Source organism: Medicago sativa, chromosome 3 (genome assembly GCF_051527215.1).
Source record: "Medicago sativa cultivar Bolivia chromosome 3, Bolivia_mono, whole genome shotgun sequence".
NCBI lineage: Eukaryota > Viridiplantae > Streptophyta > Magnoliopsida > Fabales > Fabaceae > Medicago > Medicago sativa.
In genome coordinates this window covers 95,078,298-95,092,926 of record NC_140751.1, presented here as the reverse complement: position 1 = coordinate 95,092,926, position 14,629 = coordinate 95,078,298, and the positions used below count along the sequence as shown (strand labels likewise).

Sequence of the window (14,629 nt, the reverse complement as noted above, 5' to 3'; positions counted from 1 at the left end):
CAATGCTAACGCAACATTACAGACATAATCAACAGCCACGTAATATAGTCTTTAGGTTTTTGCGCACGTGGCAGAATCTGATGAGGTGGTGCAGTGAATTATGGTGGGTGGTGGGTAGGGAAACGTGGCGAACAGTATTTTTATGGGAAAGTGTGATTACGGATAACGCGCGTACGCGCCTAGAATGAGAGTGCGAAAGAAAATGCGGTGTGGTAGGAGAAAGCGTCGCTGTCAATTTAGTAGTACATGAAAACAACGAGGTAAGGCCCACAATTAGATGGGTGTTGATTGGGTCGTGTTTTACACTCTCGACGTTTCCTTGTTACAAATACAGTGCATGTTTCATTGGTGTTGGTTGTATTGTATTCAGTTCCAATGCTTTCTGCTTGGGTTTAGTACGTTAATCGCCGTATACTTCTGGATCTGAGTTGTCCCACTATCGCCCATTTTTGCTTACTTTTTTAATGAGAAATGCTAGTGATAAGTTTGTAATTTCATTCTTCTTTCAAAAAAAAAAAAAGTTTGTAATTTCATTATTAAAAAAAAAAAAAAATCATGTAAACCATATTCAACCTTTGGAATTTAAGAGAAATCACCTTCGATTCTTGTTTTTAGTCGAGTTGGATATAGTTTTGTGGCAAATTCATCAATTTAAACGAAAAACGCTGCAATATATCTATATGGATTACCACTATTATATGTTTCCTTCCATTGTGGGAAATAATCTTTAAGAATCATTTTCGATGAAAGACATGTTTGATTAAACCGTGTAGAAACTAGTCATGACGATTGTGTACATGTGTATATAGAAAATCATGTTAATCTTTCTATTATCAAACCACTCTGCAATGTCTTACGGACATCAAATGGATGATAGTGATCATGAATTAATGAATAAGATTACCAGTCAAATAACCATTGTCTTCAATCTAACGATTGAATATATCATTGCATCTTGTTAGGTGTTGATCAGACAAATGGATTGAATAACTAATGTATTTTGAGCACATGATGAAAGTAACACTAACCAATGCGTGAATCATAACTTGGTTAATGAAGCAACCCGTTAGGAGGATTCAAATTCTAATAATAGTTCCTTAAAATATAACCATAGTTAATTGGACGAAAATGTTGACAATGTTGTCCACCAAAATATTGGGAGACATCAAGTCAAAAAAGTTTTAAATAGACATGGGTTTAATGTAGAATACATAAATATACATTTATGGGGTCTTCATTCCCCAGTGTTATTTCGCAATCAAAAGTTCCTCGGGAATGTAAAGTTCTTAAATTCTGAGTATTTTTTTTTGTGAATCCGGGAAATCCATAATAAAACACTTGGCTAGGCATCAGATTGAATATTAAGATATAACAAATGATGAACCTTTAGAAATGAAATATTTACCCACTTCATCAACCAAATATCCCTTTACTTGTTCCGACATTTGCTTTATGCTCATAATTTCGTTAAAGATCCGGTGAGTCACCCAATGCCTCTATCTCTAAGACTTTTCCACACTTCAATAGGTATGTTGTCTGATTTAACCGCCCTGTCATTACCCATAATTATCAGGGATGCTTCTCAACTACCCACTTAGTTCGTTGTAGGCAAATAAAATTAATCATCCCACTAGTCATACTGTCCACTATTTCCATAGATTTTCCCATAAGAGTGCATAGATTCCATGTTCTAAATCGAATCCAACTCTCATGAATTAACCTCTTTACACACAACCGTTTACAAGGATATGAAAATCCTTACTTATTTTTCACTATATCTAGACGGTAATACAATGACCCATGCTCATTTGACATTACACCCAGACTACACAATGACCAACATTCACAATATTACGTATTTAATCCACAACATAGCCCTTCAAATCCATAGTAGTAGTACACCTCAAAGGGTAATTGATTGCAATAACATCTTCACGCACCTATACTCACTCACTCTTTCTAGAAAAGGAAAAAAAGAAAAAACAGAACCTAATGCAACCGTTATTTTTCGTGCAACTTATTTTCGTACCCAATAGTATTAATCCTTTTAATCAAACCAAAAGAAAAACAAACCCTAATTGCACTACACCAGACGGGGGGTGATAACCTGCATCAAATCAGAGCAGTTAGCGATTCTGTGAGTGTTACCGGCGGGAGACCAATACGGCCGTAGATGGCGGATCCCTACTATCCTTACCCAACCCCCGCACCTTCTGACGGAGGTATTCCCTCTTCTCTATTTTTTCTCTCCTTAATTCTTATTAATCTTAATCACTCTCATCCAAATTCCGTTAATATAGTCCCCAACATCTTAATAACAGAGACTAAATTGACGGACTTTATACACTTTAGGAACACTTATTATATTTATATAGTTTAGAGACTAAATTGATGAGAGAGTGATAGTTGAAGGACTAAATTATGATTTATTCGAAGTTATATTAGCCGATAGTTGTAACATTATGTTTATTGCCTTTCAAATGATCACAAAACTCATGTTTGGACTGTTTCTTTCTGGTTGTGACAGCAAGTTTTGCCAGAAGTAGTTATGCAGGTTACATTCCATCCGAGGCACCGTCATTGGCTTCTCCTCTTCCTAAATCCACTGATTTTCCGGGTTATGGATCAGATTACCTGAATAAAGATGTAAACTTTTAATCACTGTTGATTGTTTTTAAATGGAATTGTAGATTTTTTAGTTTTTTGGCTATTCATGTCGACCATCTGCAGGTGAGTTTGTTTCGGATGGAGCCATATGGTGTTGATGATACAAGGGGATCTAGAGTTCACTCCGAACATAACGCGACAAGTTATAATCCTATTGAAGATGTAGATTTAAGTGCAAAGAGAGATACTCTGTCGGGCGTTAATCCAGGTGTTCCTGATCCAATTGCAAATAATGAAAGATCAATCTCTAAAAGCAATTACGATGCCCTACCAGTTTCAGCTGCGGAATCAAACATTTTGTTTGTGGGTGGGCTTCCAAAAGACTGCACTAGAAGGGAAGTAGGGCGTATCCTTTGCCACTTATATGTCTGCTTGTATGCTTTGGTATATCTGTTTTTTATTTTCAAGTGTGGATAATAATGTATAGGAAGAAATTGTTTTCAAATTTTAAATTTTGTAGGAATTTTAGTTTTTACTGAATGAATCCTATTTAACTGTTTTTTATTTCAACTTAAGCAAAAACTGTATGCACGATAATTTGCTTTTTAACAGTTTATGGAAATGAAAATACTTGGTGTCTAAATAACATTAAGTGTATTTTAATGTTCTGTTGATATATGAATCCTTGACCTATCCCCATAGATCTTTTCCGTCCCTTTATTGGCTATAAAGATATCAAGGTTGTTCACAAGGAGCCAAGACGAGTAAGTGTGTTGATTAAGAATTTCATTTCATGCTGATTATTTTGGAAAATTCCAATATTGTACAATCCATCTAACACTATTATAGTTTTCTCTGGAAAAGAAAAGAAATAATGAATATATATGAGATTTGATCTGATTATTGTGTGTTTTTAAGCAACGTAATATTGCTTCCACGCCTGTTTTGCCATTCCTCTAGTAATAAATTTGCTAATATTATTAAACATGTTTAACGTAGAATGTTTATATACACCATTTCATTTTGCTGGATTTACTATGGATATTTAATTGAGGGGTAACCTTGGCGCAACTGGTAAAGTTGTTGTCATGTGACTGTAAGGTCACGGGTTCAAGTCCTGGAAACAGCCTCTTGTGTAAAAACAGGGTAAGGCTGCGTACAATACACCAAATGGTGGGACCCCTTCCCGGACCCTGCGTATGCGGGAGCTTCAGTGCACCGGGTTGCCCTTTTTACTATGGATATTTAATTGTTGTTTAAACCACCAACCCTGCTGCAGAGTGGGGACAAGGCTATGATTTTTTGTTTTGTGGAGTTTACTGAACCCAAATGTGCTCTCACTGCCATGGAAGCTCTGCAAGGTAAACGCTTCTTCTTTTTTTGTCAATATAATTGAGTTTGATGTCTACCCACAAGGTCATCAGGAAAATAGATCTAATCACTGGTACATCATAGGGATTTGTCTGAAAATTAGGAAATATAGAAGACCTCCAAATAATGTGAGATCTGATTGTGATAGATGTGTATCAAACTATAGACCACACTGACACTTATGTTTACCAGTTTCTAAGTACCACTGCAATACAACCGGTACAAATCAAACTCGATATGGTACTAACTTAAGAAGTCTCCTAACAAATAGATAATCTTATTATTCTGATGATTTAACTCTTTAAGAATCTAAGTTCTAGCAACTTGTATTGTAGATATGCTGATGTGTAACCTGAAATGGGAACTTGTTCTTGCCACCTGTCAAAACATCCCACATGTCAAGTGATATGCGATGCATCATCTTACTCTCTCCGCTCTCCGCCAACCCTAGGCTCTGGCCTCATCCCCTTCCTTACTCCCGCCACCCCTACTCCCATCGTCCAAAACTTTTTGTTCATGCGTGTTTAAACGTGAGATAATAAGATCCACCACTTGATTTTGGCACTTTCATTTCAATAATCTATCACTTTTATAGTGTTACTGTTTATTAATGGGCTATAGTATTTTATTACCTTAGATAAGAAAATCGTGTACTAAATATGCAAACATGGCAAAATGTGTTTCCCATGAGATTTCAGTCCTGTACATAAACTGCAATACTGATCTGCAATCAGTTACTAAAACAATTTGTTTCTGGACATGAACTCAGAAGTGCTACAGAACCGGTTCTGGACACATTGAGAGGGTGAATAAAAGCTGCTATTGTAGTCTTTTTTTTTGTTGCAATAACATAGTGATACTTTCGGGTTTGTTATTAACTGAAAGTGTTTCCTTTATGATGTAGTGTTTCCTTCGTATGAGAGACCGGGTAAGATTGAGTGAGGGTTGGGGGAGTAGGGGAGGGGAAGAGGGACATGGTTGGGAGAGGAGAGACGGGGAGAAGTGATTGAATTGGTATATTGACTGACAAATGGGATAAATTTTGGGCATGTGTCGACTGCAAGTTGATAGGGCTACTTGTCAGGTGTCACTACTTAACAGGGAATTTAACAGCAAGACCAATACATCTAACAAAGATATACCAAGGGATGTTTTTGAATAATATATTGGTAAAATAAAAAAAAATGGTATATTTAGAGAGACAAAAATGTTATGTAAGCCAAATTTAAATCAGTAGATGCGTAGTCATGTTATGAATGTGTGGAAAATACATATTCATGTGTAACTTTATGCAGGCTACAAGTTTGATGATAAAAAGCCCGATTCACCAACCTTAAAAATCAAGTTTGCGCACTTTCCTTTCCGCCCACCAACTGATGATGGACAATAAGCATATTAATATGACAGACTCATGCTGACTGGTATTGTATTTCTTTGTTGCGAAGTTTGATGCTACTCAGATGAACTCTATCTGATGGAGAATTTGCTTTTGGATTCAAAATTTTAGGCGAGGCCTGGCTGTTAAATGTAGAGTTTTTTTGTTAGAAATTTCATGATCTTGGGAAATTAGGCTGTGGCTTTGTACCATTGAGTTTTGATCCGTCATAAATCCCACAGCAGTAGGAGTTTGCCGCCCTTTCTTCCTCAAGCAGCAGGGAGTTGTGTATTATAAAATAAAATGTTCAGTTGTTATTTTAATGTGTATTCAGGCATCATATTTGACATTAGATACCACAGGCAATACGGCAACACACGTTCAATTGTTGTTTTGGTAGAGCTATATAAATTCTTTAGTGCTCGTGTTTTAATTTTTTTTGAAAGATTAATTCAAGGTATTTTTGGACACAACTGTGAAGATTAATTCCTCACAGTAACTAGAATTTATGTTAGAGGTTAATGGACCCTGCAACCTGCATATTGGTGGTCAGTGGCCGCAATGGTCCTTCAAAAGTGAATTTTGATTCACTCTGGATCACACAATCTAGAAGATTATAAGTCTAACATCTTATAGTAAACTTCAAAATTTTCTGGTTTTTTACACTTTTGAATTGACCAATCTCAATGTGTAAAATGTTTGCTCAGATTTTTTAACACAGTTCTAGAATTTGCAACAAATTTTAATTCAAGATCTTTGTTCTTCAGCACTCATGGATTAATCTTACTTAACTAAAAACTGTTATATGCAGAGGAATACCATAGTGGTGTTTTTTCTCCTACGTAATGATCCAAGTTAGAACAAAAACCAGTAGATTTATTGACAAGTATGATGTGAACCTTGAATTTTTTTTATCTTCTATGTTTTCACAAACCAAAATCTTCAATCCCAAGTGAGTTTATCCTCTTCAATGTGAACTTTGTTGGTCTTTGTGTATGTTGCCAAAACATCATCGTACTGAAAGTCTGAAACTATAGATGTATGCGTTTGGAGATGAAACGACCAATTTCTTAATAGAAAAGATGTTCAATCAAAGCAAAATATGCACACCTGGTTGGGGTGTACAAAGATAGTCTGCTTGCAAAATGTACTTATCTCCTCTACCCTTCATCTATGTATTGTATATTGTGTTTATGAGAATTGTTGCAAGAAAAAATTTGTTTGGATCGACCAATTTGGACGTGTTAAGAATTTGAAAAATTGAGTAAACATTTTAGATGAAAATTGTATTTTCCACCTCTATATCGAGGTGTAAAAATATGTTAGGTACAGGGTGAGCCTAATTAGGTTTTAGCCAGAAGTTTCAGATAACTTGTTTTTTCGATTCACATATTGATATATGATATAAAGTTATGACGATGTTTGATTTATGTAGTTAATGAAATAAGATTTGATTGTTGTTGTTTTCCATCAAGGGAATATTAAATTAAATAAAAAAAATACTATATATTAAATAATTTGATTTCTTATATTAAAAACATGTTTTTTCTTTTAATATTTTAATAGAAGTTTGTTGTCATTTGGTGTTACATAATGAAACTTTCACAAATGTGCATGGTACATTTTGTTGTTTAAAACTAGACTCGCAACTTCCAATAAAAATTATTTGAGCTTACATACAAAAAAATTACACATCCTTTAGTTATTAAAAAATACACATAATTTAATTTGTTCTCCTTCTATCTTTTTTCTTATTTTTGTGAGTGCTTGAATGATGTGTCTAAGTCTTATGATCGCAGAAGACTTTCTCTTAAAATTATTACAAACGTATTATTTTTTTAGGTTAGATTAAATTTATTTTATATAATTGTAAAAAAAATTATATCTATATTCCAAGCGATAAACTCTTTTAAGCTCACAATATAAATAACTCTTTTTTTCATGCTAGGCTCGTCTATCAGATTTTTTTTATGAAATTATGATTATGATTAAAATTATATGTATAAGTGTTTGTGACTTTTCAATTGTAACAATTATGTTTATCTTTTACCAATAATATGATAAATATAATATAATTTCTTTTATTTTTCAATATCACCAACAATATTAACATTGTTACAGACAAATTTATTTAAGGGTAATTAGAATAATGAAAATCCAGCCCAAAATCCCCTTTACATATTGTTATGATGTATTGTTATAATATTGTTATAGATGCTGTCCATTATATTTTTGTGTTTTTTTTTTCTTTTTTAGGAGAAACGGTTACATGTTTTATTAAATCAAACTATTATTTAATAGCAAAGTGGAGGGTAAAATTGACCTATAAAAGTCCCAGTAAAAAAAAAAGAGTGTATTCTCTTTTAATATATATATATATATATATATATATATATATATATATAGATATAAATGAAATTCTGGCACGCAGTAAAGATGTTAAACACGATGTCACGACAAGTGTGATGTCAAGAACAATGTCAAGACTTCGTTATAACTTTATTAATTTGAACAAAAGAAATGGACAAGAAATAAAAAGACACAAGTTGTTTGTTGACCCAGTTCGGTGCAACTTCACTTACGTCTGGGGGCTACCAAGCCAGAAAGGAAATTCACTAAGTAGTATCAATTCAAAGCATACATAAAAACCCTCGGTCTACTAACTTCTCACTTAATCACTACCTGTGCAATTTCTACCAAAGACTCTCCCTAGTCCTAGATATAAGAACATCCGTCCACTTCCTCTTAATCACAGATCCAGTGATCGTCCTTTTAATAATAACAAGATGGAGACAATCTCCTAATCCTAAGAATCAACTAGTGCTTAAAAGCTTTGAGTGATTTCTAGGAATTGCAACTCAACTATAAAGTCCAGCCAAATGCATCAACGTGATACAAGAGTGGCTCACAAATAACAAAGAACAGACTAAAACCCTAAATGACTCTTTTGCAAATGACGGCTTCAGAGAGCAATTAGGTCTTAAGCCTTCCTTTATATAGCCTGATGCGAAATGAACTTGATGCACAAATTCAGCTAATCATCAGCTGAATCACGAGATTTCAGCACAAGATGTTCTGAAGCAAATCAGATGTTTCCTTAAATGTTGCAACAACATTCTTAAGGATTAAGCTAAGTATAAACCGCCTATCTCTGCTTCTAGAAACACGCTTCTTGGTCAACTCTTTACGTGAATTAAATCTTCAGAGAATATTCATAAAATCTTCACGTTTAAAATAAATATTCAAGTAAACGGAACAAGACATCTTGTTTGACATCTTGCTATAACTATTGTTTTAATAAAATGTAGCCAACATATGTTTACAAACCCAACAATAAATATATTTTATGAGCAGAGTGAGATTTTGTAATCTATATGTACGTACTTTGATTATTCGATAATATCAATTACTATATTTTTTCCTAAAAACCTCTAAAGAAAAATTCCTAAAATATCAATTACTATTTTTTTATTTATTTATACTTTAGAAACAATTCTTTAGCTTGTCTTCCATACATCACAAGTCAAATATCTAGTTACAATTAGAAAAATGATAAGATTTATGTGCATTTTTTAAGTTGTTTTTAATTGAACTACCTATAATTTATTCAAATCTGTAATTTTGTTTAAGTTTGTTACCATAAAAAAACCTAACACGTACACGTAAATTTTAGCCTTAAAAAAGAGAGCGTTCCATGGGGTCTAATTGTACAATTCGTTATTTCTCAATTTGTTTTTAAAAGAGACACCGTAGAACAGATAAGTCTTTGCAAAAGTGAAATCCAAGGGTAGTAGTTGGTAAGGTTTATTTGGGGCCATCAAGGTTTGGTCACAACGAGAAATGTCTAAATTAAATTCAAACTAAAAAAACCAACGGTATAGAACACGACACATTAGAAACGTTAGTTGTCTTTGTTTTAGTTTTCATCAATTTTCATGTCCCCATGGGGTTTCTGTTTGGTCCCATCTTCATTTTCTTCCTTTCCTCGTTCCTCTCTTGTTTTCTCCAGAAAGAGTTGCCACCGGCAACCGACGGTACCGGTGGCCCTCAATCTAACGTCAACAACAATAACAACATTGTATCAATATGTCTCTTCAAGAGCCATCTGGTCCTCCACAACAAAATGTAACAATGGTGGCTGTTGACAAAGACAAGAACAGTGCATATGCTTTTCGTTGGGCAATTAGATGTATCGATAATCCTATCATTATTGCTGTCCATGTTAAAAACAAAAATTTACTTAACCGTAGGTATCCTTTTACCATAATTACATCATCAATACATACTCCTTTGTAACGAAATATAGTTGATAAACAAAAAAAGTTGATATATTTTGTCTAAAATTCATTGAGACTACGTAAGAGAATCATTACTTATTGCTTAGCTTAAATATATGTTGTTAGTGATTGATTGATTGATTGATTTGATCTATGTTTTTTTCTATTGGTATGGTTACATTGTTTAAAAAAAATGGGGAAAGGGAGAATTATTATTAATTAAATTGCATTATAGTGATCATTTTACAACACCATACCACAATGATTTGAATTGCGTTTGTTGAGGTTACAAGATAAAACTGAGAGATGGTTACATTGTTAAACGCAGAGGGCACAAATGTTTATCCACCAGATGAAGACGAAGTAGCTCAAATTTTCAATAAATTACGGGCATTGTGTCCGAGTAAATTGGTAAGTAATTTATTTTAAATTATTTTTCATTGAAATATATCCATAAATGAATTTTTATTGAATGGGGTTGATTTTGGCCAATTCAGGTCACTATGAAAGAAGTTGTAGTTGATGATCATGATGTTGTGAAAGGACTATTAGATTTTGCAAACAGAAATCTCGTACATAGTCTTGTTATTGGTGCATCAACTAAGAACCTTATGCCAAGGTCTGATTCTATCTCTTGTGAAGTTGTGTTATTATATATACATTGTTATTATTCATTATCTAATGATCATTAATGTTTCATAATCTTGTGACAGTCTAAAAAAATTTAAAGCCTCTCAAGATATACCAACAAGCATAATCAAATCAGCACCAGATTATTGCTCTGTATACATAATTTCCAAATTGAAGATTGTATCAACTCGACCAGCGGTACGAGAAATAGGAAACCAGATTATTCCAACAAAACAATTAGGTGTTCAAGTATCCCCTGAACTTGAAAGTGGAATGAGGTGCTAAAAATTTGAAACTTATTATTAGAAACTTATGAATGTCTTTTGCTAAGATGAAATTAAAAAAAGATTGTTGATGCAACTTGTTTAATTTTCTTGTATTAACAGGTCAATACTACCTAGAACTAGTGGCACTAATGAAGGATCAGAATCAAGGTCTTTTGATAGCATGAGTACGGTAAAAGGACCGGCACGTGACAGGCCGAGGAGTGCAGGAAGTAATCAATCAATGGACAAAATTGATCTACCTGGTGGTCGTGGACGACATTGGGCATCAATGGACGAAAGAGAAATTGCAGCACTCGGGCCAATTGTCGATGTAAACAAGCATGAATTGGATCTAATAGATTCCTTTGGGACACATCCAACCGCCCAAACCTCGGTAAGTGGAAAAGAAAGATAAGTTTCTGATGGCCAAGTGTTATATTGGATTTTAAATTGAATTGTCTTTCTTGTAGAACAAGAAACATTCTTTGACCAAATGAAGACAGTTAAAAAAAGTAATGAAGAATTTGACAATTGAATGTTTAATTCATTACAGAAAGAACTTGAAGCTGAGATGAAAAGATTGAGGCTTGAATTGAAGCAAACTATGGACATGTACAGCTCAGCTTGCAAACAAGCAATATCAGCAAAAAATCAGGTGATGTGAATTATGCAATAGGAACAAAGTGCTAGTAACAATTACTAAACAAAATACTAAGCAAATATAAAAATCATAAATAAGTTTCATTATTGATCATGATGCTTCAAATTAAGTGATGGTAGGAAAGAATGAACTCTTAAGTTTGTCAAATGAAAATTATGAAACGACTCTAAAACGTGTGATAAACAGGTGTGTTGTATGAACATCAAAATACAAACACTGTATGTGAAACCATATGTTTTTATCTTTATATATCTCTTACTTTACATCGTCTTCAACTTGCACAGATTTGAAAAATAAATACAAAAAGCAAATGACATTGTATTCGACATCAAAATTTTTGATGTAAAACAATCATTTTTCTTGTTAACAGGCAGAACAAATTCGTAGATGGAAAGAGGAAGAGGAACGAAAGGTTGTTGAAGTTAGGTTATCTCAGGAGGCCGCTCTTGCAATTGCAGAAAGGGAGAAGGCTAAAGCCAAAGCTGCATTGGAAGCAGCAGAGGAAGCCAAGAGGAAGGCTGAACAGGAGGCACAAAGAAGAAAGGAGGCAGAGATGAAGGCTAGGAAAGAGGCAGAAGAGAGGGATAAAGTATTGAATGCATTGGCTCAAAATGATAATCGATATAGAAAATACACTATGATGGAGATTGAAGTTGCTACCGAGAGATTCTCACCATCAAAGAAACTAGGTGAAGGTGGATATGGACCTGTGTATAAAGGTCACCTTCATCACACACCAGTTGCAGTCAAACTCTTAAATCCTGAAGCTGCTCAAGGCAGGAAGCAATTCAACCAAGAGGTAATCATATGTATCAACATTTTTTCTTTGTACCCTAAATATGAAAGGATTATTAAATATTAACCATTTAATAATGCAAATTTTCCCTTTTTTAATATAACGTCTATAGTGGTGGCACTATAACTTAGCGAAATTTGAACAAATCGCTATTATTTCAGGATATGTTATTTAGTGTAAAATGTCGTCAAATAGTAGCAGCACGCTATAGCATTGTTATGTAGTGGAGTTTGAACAAATTGCTATTTTCTGCTATCTGCGATTGACAACGTTTGTTTACCTTTTTCCACTTCTTAAACTTACGACAAGAATATGTTTACACAATTATGACAATATACTTTTTCCTCCTTACATGCACAGGTTGAGGTATTAAGCAGTATTAGACATCCAAATATGGTCCTCCTCCTCGGAGCATGTCCTGAGCATTGTTGTTTGGTGTATGAGTACATGGAAAACGGTACCTTAGAAGATAGATTATTTCGGAAAAATAACACCAAGCCTCTATCATGGCAAAAAAGGTTCAAAATAGCAGCTGAGATTGCAACTGCACTTCTTTTCCTTCACCAAACAAAGCCAGAGCCAATCGTGCATCGAGACCTTAAACCATCAAACATTTTGTTAGACAAAAATTACGTGAGTAAAGTCGCTGATGTCGGTCTCGCAAGATTAGTTCCTCCTTCTGTAGCTGACAGTGTGACACAATATTACATGACTTCAGCTGCTGGAACATTTTGTTATATTGATCCTGAGTATCAACAAACAGGAATGTTAACACCAAAATCAGATATATATTCATTAGGGATAATGCTACTGCAGATAATCACAGCCAGGCCTCCTATGGGACTTGCTCATCATGTTAAAAGGGCAATTGAAAAGGACCAGTTTTCGGAGATTCTTGATTCTGCGGTGACTGATTGGCCAGTTGAAGAGGCTCTATCGTTTGCAAAATTAGCATTGAATTGTGCAGAACTCTGCAAGAAAGATAGACCAAATCTTGCATCAGTTGTGCTTCCCGAGCTTAATAGATTAAGAGGCCTTGGATGTAATGATAATCAAGTTTTTACTGATACTAAGAACAATAGCCATTCGCTACGTCCTCCTATGCCTACCTGAAATCAATTCTTGAAGGCCGTCGGTAGGATCAGCTAGATTTTTATGTTGACTTACTCATCATGTAGAGTATTGAAAATAAAATCGACACTATTCAGATTTATCAATGTATTTTCAATATGTGAGAGCCAATCTCAATGCATAGTTTTCTATAATAGTAGCTATTTTGTTTTTAAATAAAATAATATGGATATGATTGTTTTGTAGAATTCAGACATAGTACGAAGAAAGGAATTCAGAAAACCAAATATGAAAATCGAAAAGGATGTAAATTGTGAAGTGCATAACATGGCATATGAAGCAGGTATTTTGTACATACTTGGTTGTATTGACTTATTTAAGCTTATCTACTGACATAAACACACGTGAGATTGTTTTTCAACTTCTTTTTAATTATAAGCGCTCCATGATGACTTATGAAAATAATTTGACTTTATTTTATATTTTGTTATAAACATAACTTATTCATAAGCACTTTTATGATACTCTGATGGTAAACTATGATACTCTGATGGTGTTGTCAATTATCATAGCTCAATTACCTGATGGAACTTCAAATATAAAGGAGGATCAGAAACCCTGCTTCTCAAGCAAAGTACAACTAGATCAACATAAAGTATATAACCATGAGAGCAAAATCCATACAGTCAAAGATGAATTATACTGTCAAAAGTATGGTATAATTTAAAAAGAAACGAGTACCTTTTAAATATGAAGAAGTAAAGTGTTTGAGGTTCGAACACCAGCCCCTGCATATAATATGCAATATCCCTACCAACTGAGTAAAGCTCACAGAGATATCATCATTTAATTAAGAGAATAATAATTTAAATTTTTACCCGAACGAGTGTCGTTGACTTCAATTAATTTCACAAAGACAAATTTATTTGATATATTCATAAATTAACTAATTTTCTAATTCTTCAGAATGAAAACATAATTTTTAATTTATAAACTTCAAAATTTTAGTAGAAACAAAGAGTAGTATTACTTACTAGGCTAAACCTCGTCATCAAGAAAAGCATCTAGGATTTTTAAAGCAAAAGCTTCAAGAAAAAACTCATTCAAAACTCACCTTACAAATTTTTTATAGTTTCTGAATCACAATATTAACTTGGCAAAGTTCATTTCAAAATTCAAATAGGTGATAACAAGAGCTTTGGACTCACGAAAAAAAAAAACCTGTTTTCTTTGATTTCAAAAGCTGGTTTCATTGGACTGGCTTTGTTAGCTACAATTACCTATGGAGACAAAGTGGAAACTCCATCAAATTCAAGTGGTCTTTTTTGCATCACCGATTGTGTCACATGTCCAGTAATATGTTGGCTGTTTTTTTCCCACCATTTTTTTACCTCCTTTCTTTTTTTAATAATAAAGTAATGTAAAGGATTAATAATCACATGGAAATATGTTAGTTTTATTTGTCTTTTAATGTATCCGTGTATCTCTCATTTCCACACTTTCGTTGTATTTGTGATCACTTCAGATTTATTTAGCTAATTTATAATTTTGCACATAATTATATTAGAAATTAAT

General features: G+C 33.6%; 2 protein-coding genes across 2 annotated transcripts; both read left to right on the top strand.

Moving 5' to 3' along the window:
• Window positions 1–2,042: 2,042 nt before the first annotated feature.
• Window positions 2,043–5,779, top strand: LOC146942275 (uncharacterized). Its single transcript, XM_085756214.1, has 6 exons — window positions 2,043–2,222; window positions 2,528–2,646; window positions 2,731–3,013; window positions 3,310–3,371; window positions 3,887–3,968; window positions 5,274–5,779. Exons 1-6 carry the CDS (start codon window positions 2,174–2,176, stop codon window positions 5,366–5,368), a joined length of 690 nt encoding a protein of 229 aa, XP_085612340.1. The 5' UTR covers window positions 2,043–2,173; the 3' UTR covers window positions 5,369–5,779.
• Window positions 5,780–9,188: 3,409 nt separating this feature from the next.
• Window positions 9,189–13,248, top strand: LOC146942274 (U-box domain-containing protein 52-like). Its single transcript, XM_085756213.1, has 8 exons — window positions 9,189–9,599; window positions 9,959–10,041; window positions 10,128–10,249; window positions 10,344–10,538; window positions 10,647–10,920; window positions 11,080–11,181; window positions 11,558–11,986; window positions 12,344–13,248. The coding sequence occupies exons 1-8, from the start codon at window positions 9,440–9,442 to the stop codon at window positions 13,094–13,096; spliced, it is 2,118 nt and encodes a 705-aa protein (XP_085612339.1). The 5' UTR covers window positions 9,189–9,439; the 3' UTR covers window positions 13,097–13,248.
• The last annotated feature ends 1,381 nt before the right edge of the window (window positions 13,249–14,629 follow it).

What these genes read in the sequence shown, in the direction of transcription:
- LOC146942275 (XM_085756214.1), top strand. Translation starts at nt 2,174, where the DNA reads ATGGCGGATCCCTACTATCCTTACCCAACCCCCGCACCTTCTGACGGA. An exon ending in CAGATTACCTGAATAAAGAT is followed by an intron (nt 2,647 to 2,730) that starts GTAAACTTTTAA and finishes GACCATCTGCAG; the next exon opens with GTGAGTTTGTTTCGGATGGA. An exon ending in TTCACAAGGAGCCAAGACGA is followed by an intron (nt 3,372 to 3,886) that starts GTAAGTGTGTTG and finishes ACCCTGCTGCAG; the next exon opens with AGTGGGGACAAGGCTATGAT.
- LOC146942274 (XM_085756213.1), top strand. Translation starts at nt 9,440, where the DNA reads ATGTCTCTTCAAGAGCCATCTGGTCCTCCACAACAAAATGTAACAATG. An exon ending in AAACAAAAATTTACTTAACC is followed by an intron (nt 9,600 to 9,958) that starts GTAGGTATCCTT and finishes TGTTAAACGCAG; the next exon opens with AGGGCACAAATGTTTATCCA. An exon ending in CATTGTGTCCGAGTAAATTG is followed by an intron (nt 10,042 to 10,127) that starts GTAAGTAATTTA and finishes TGGCCAATTCAG; the next exon opens with GTCACTATGAAAGAAGTTGT.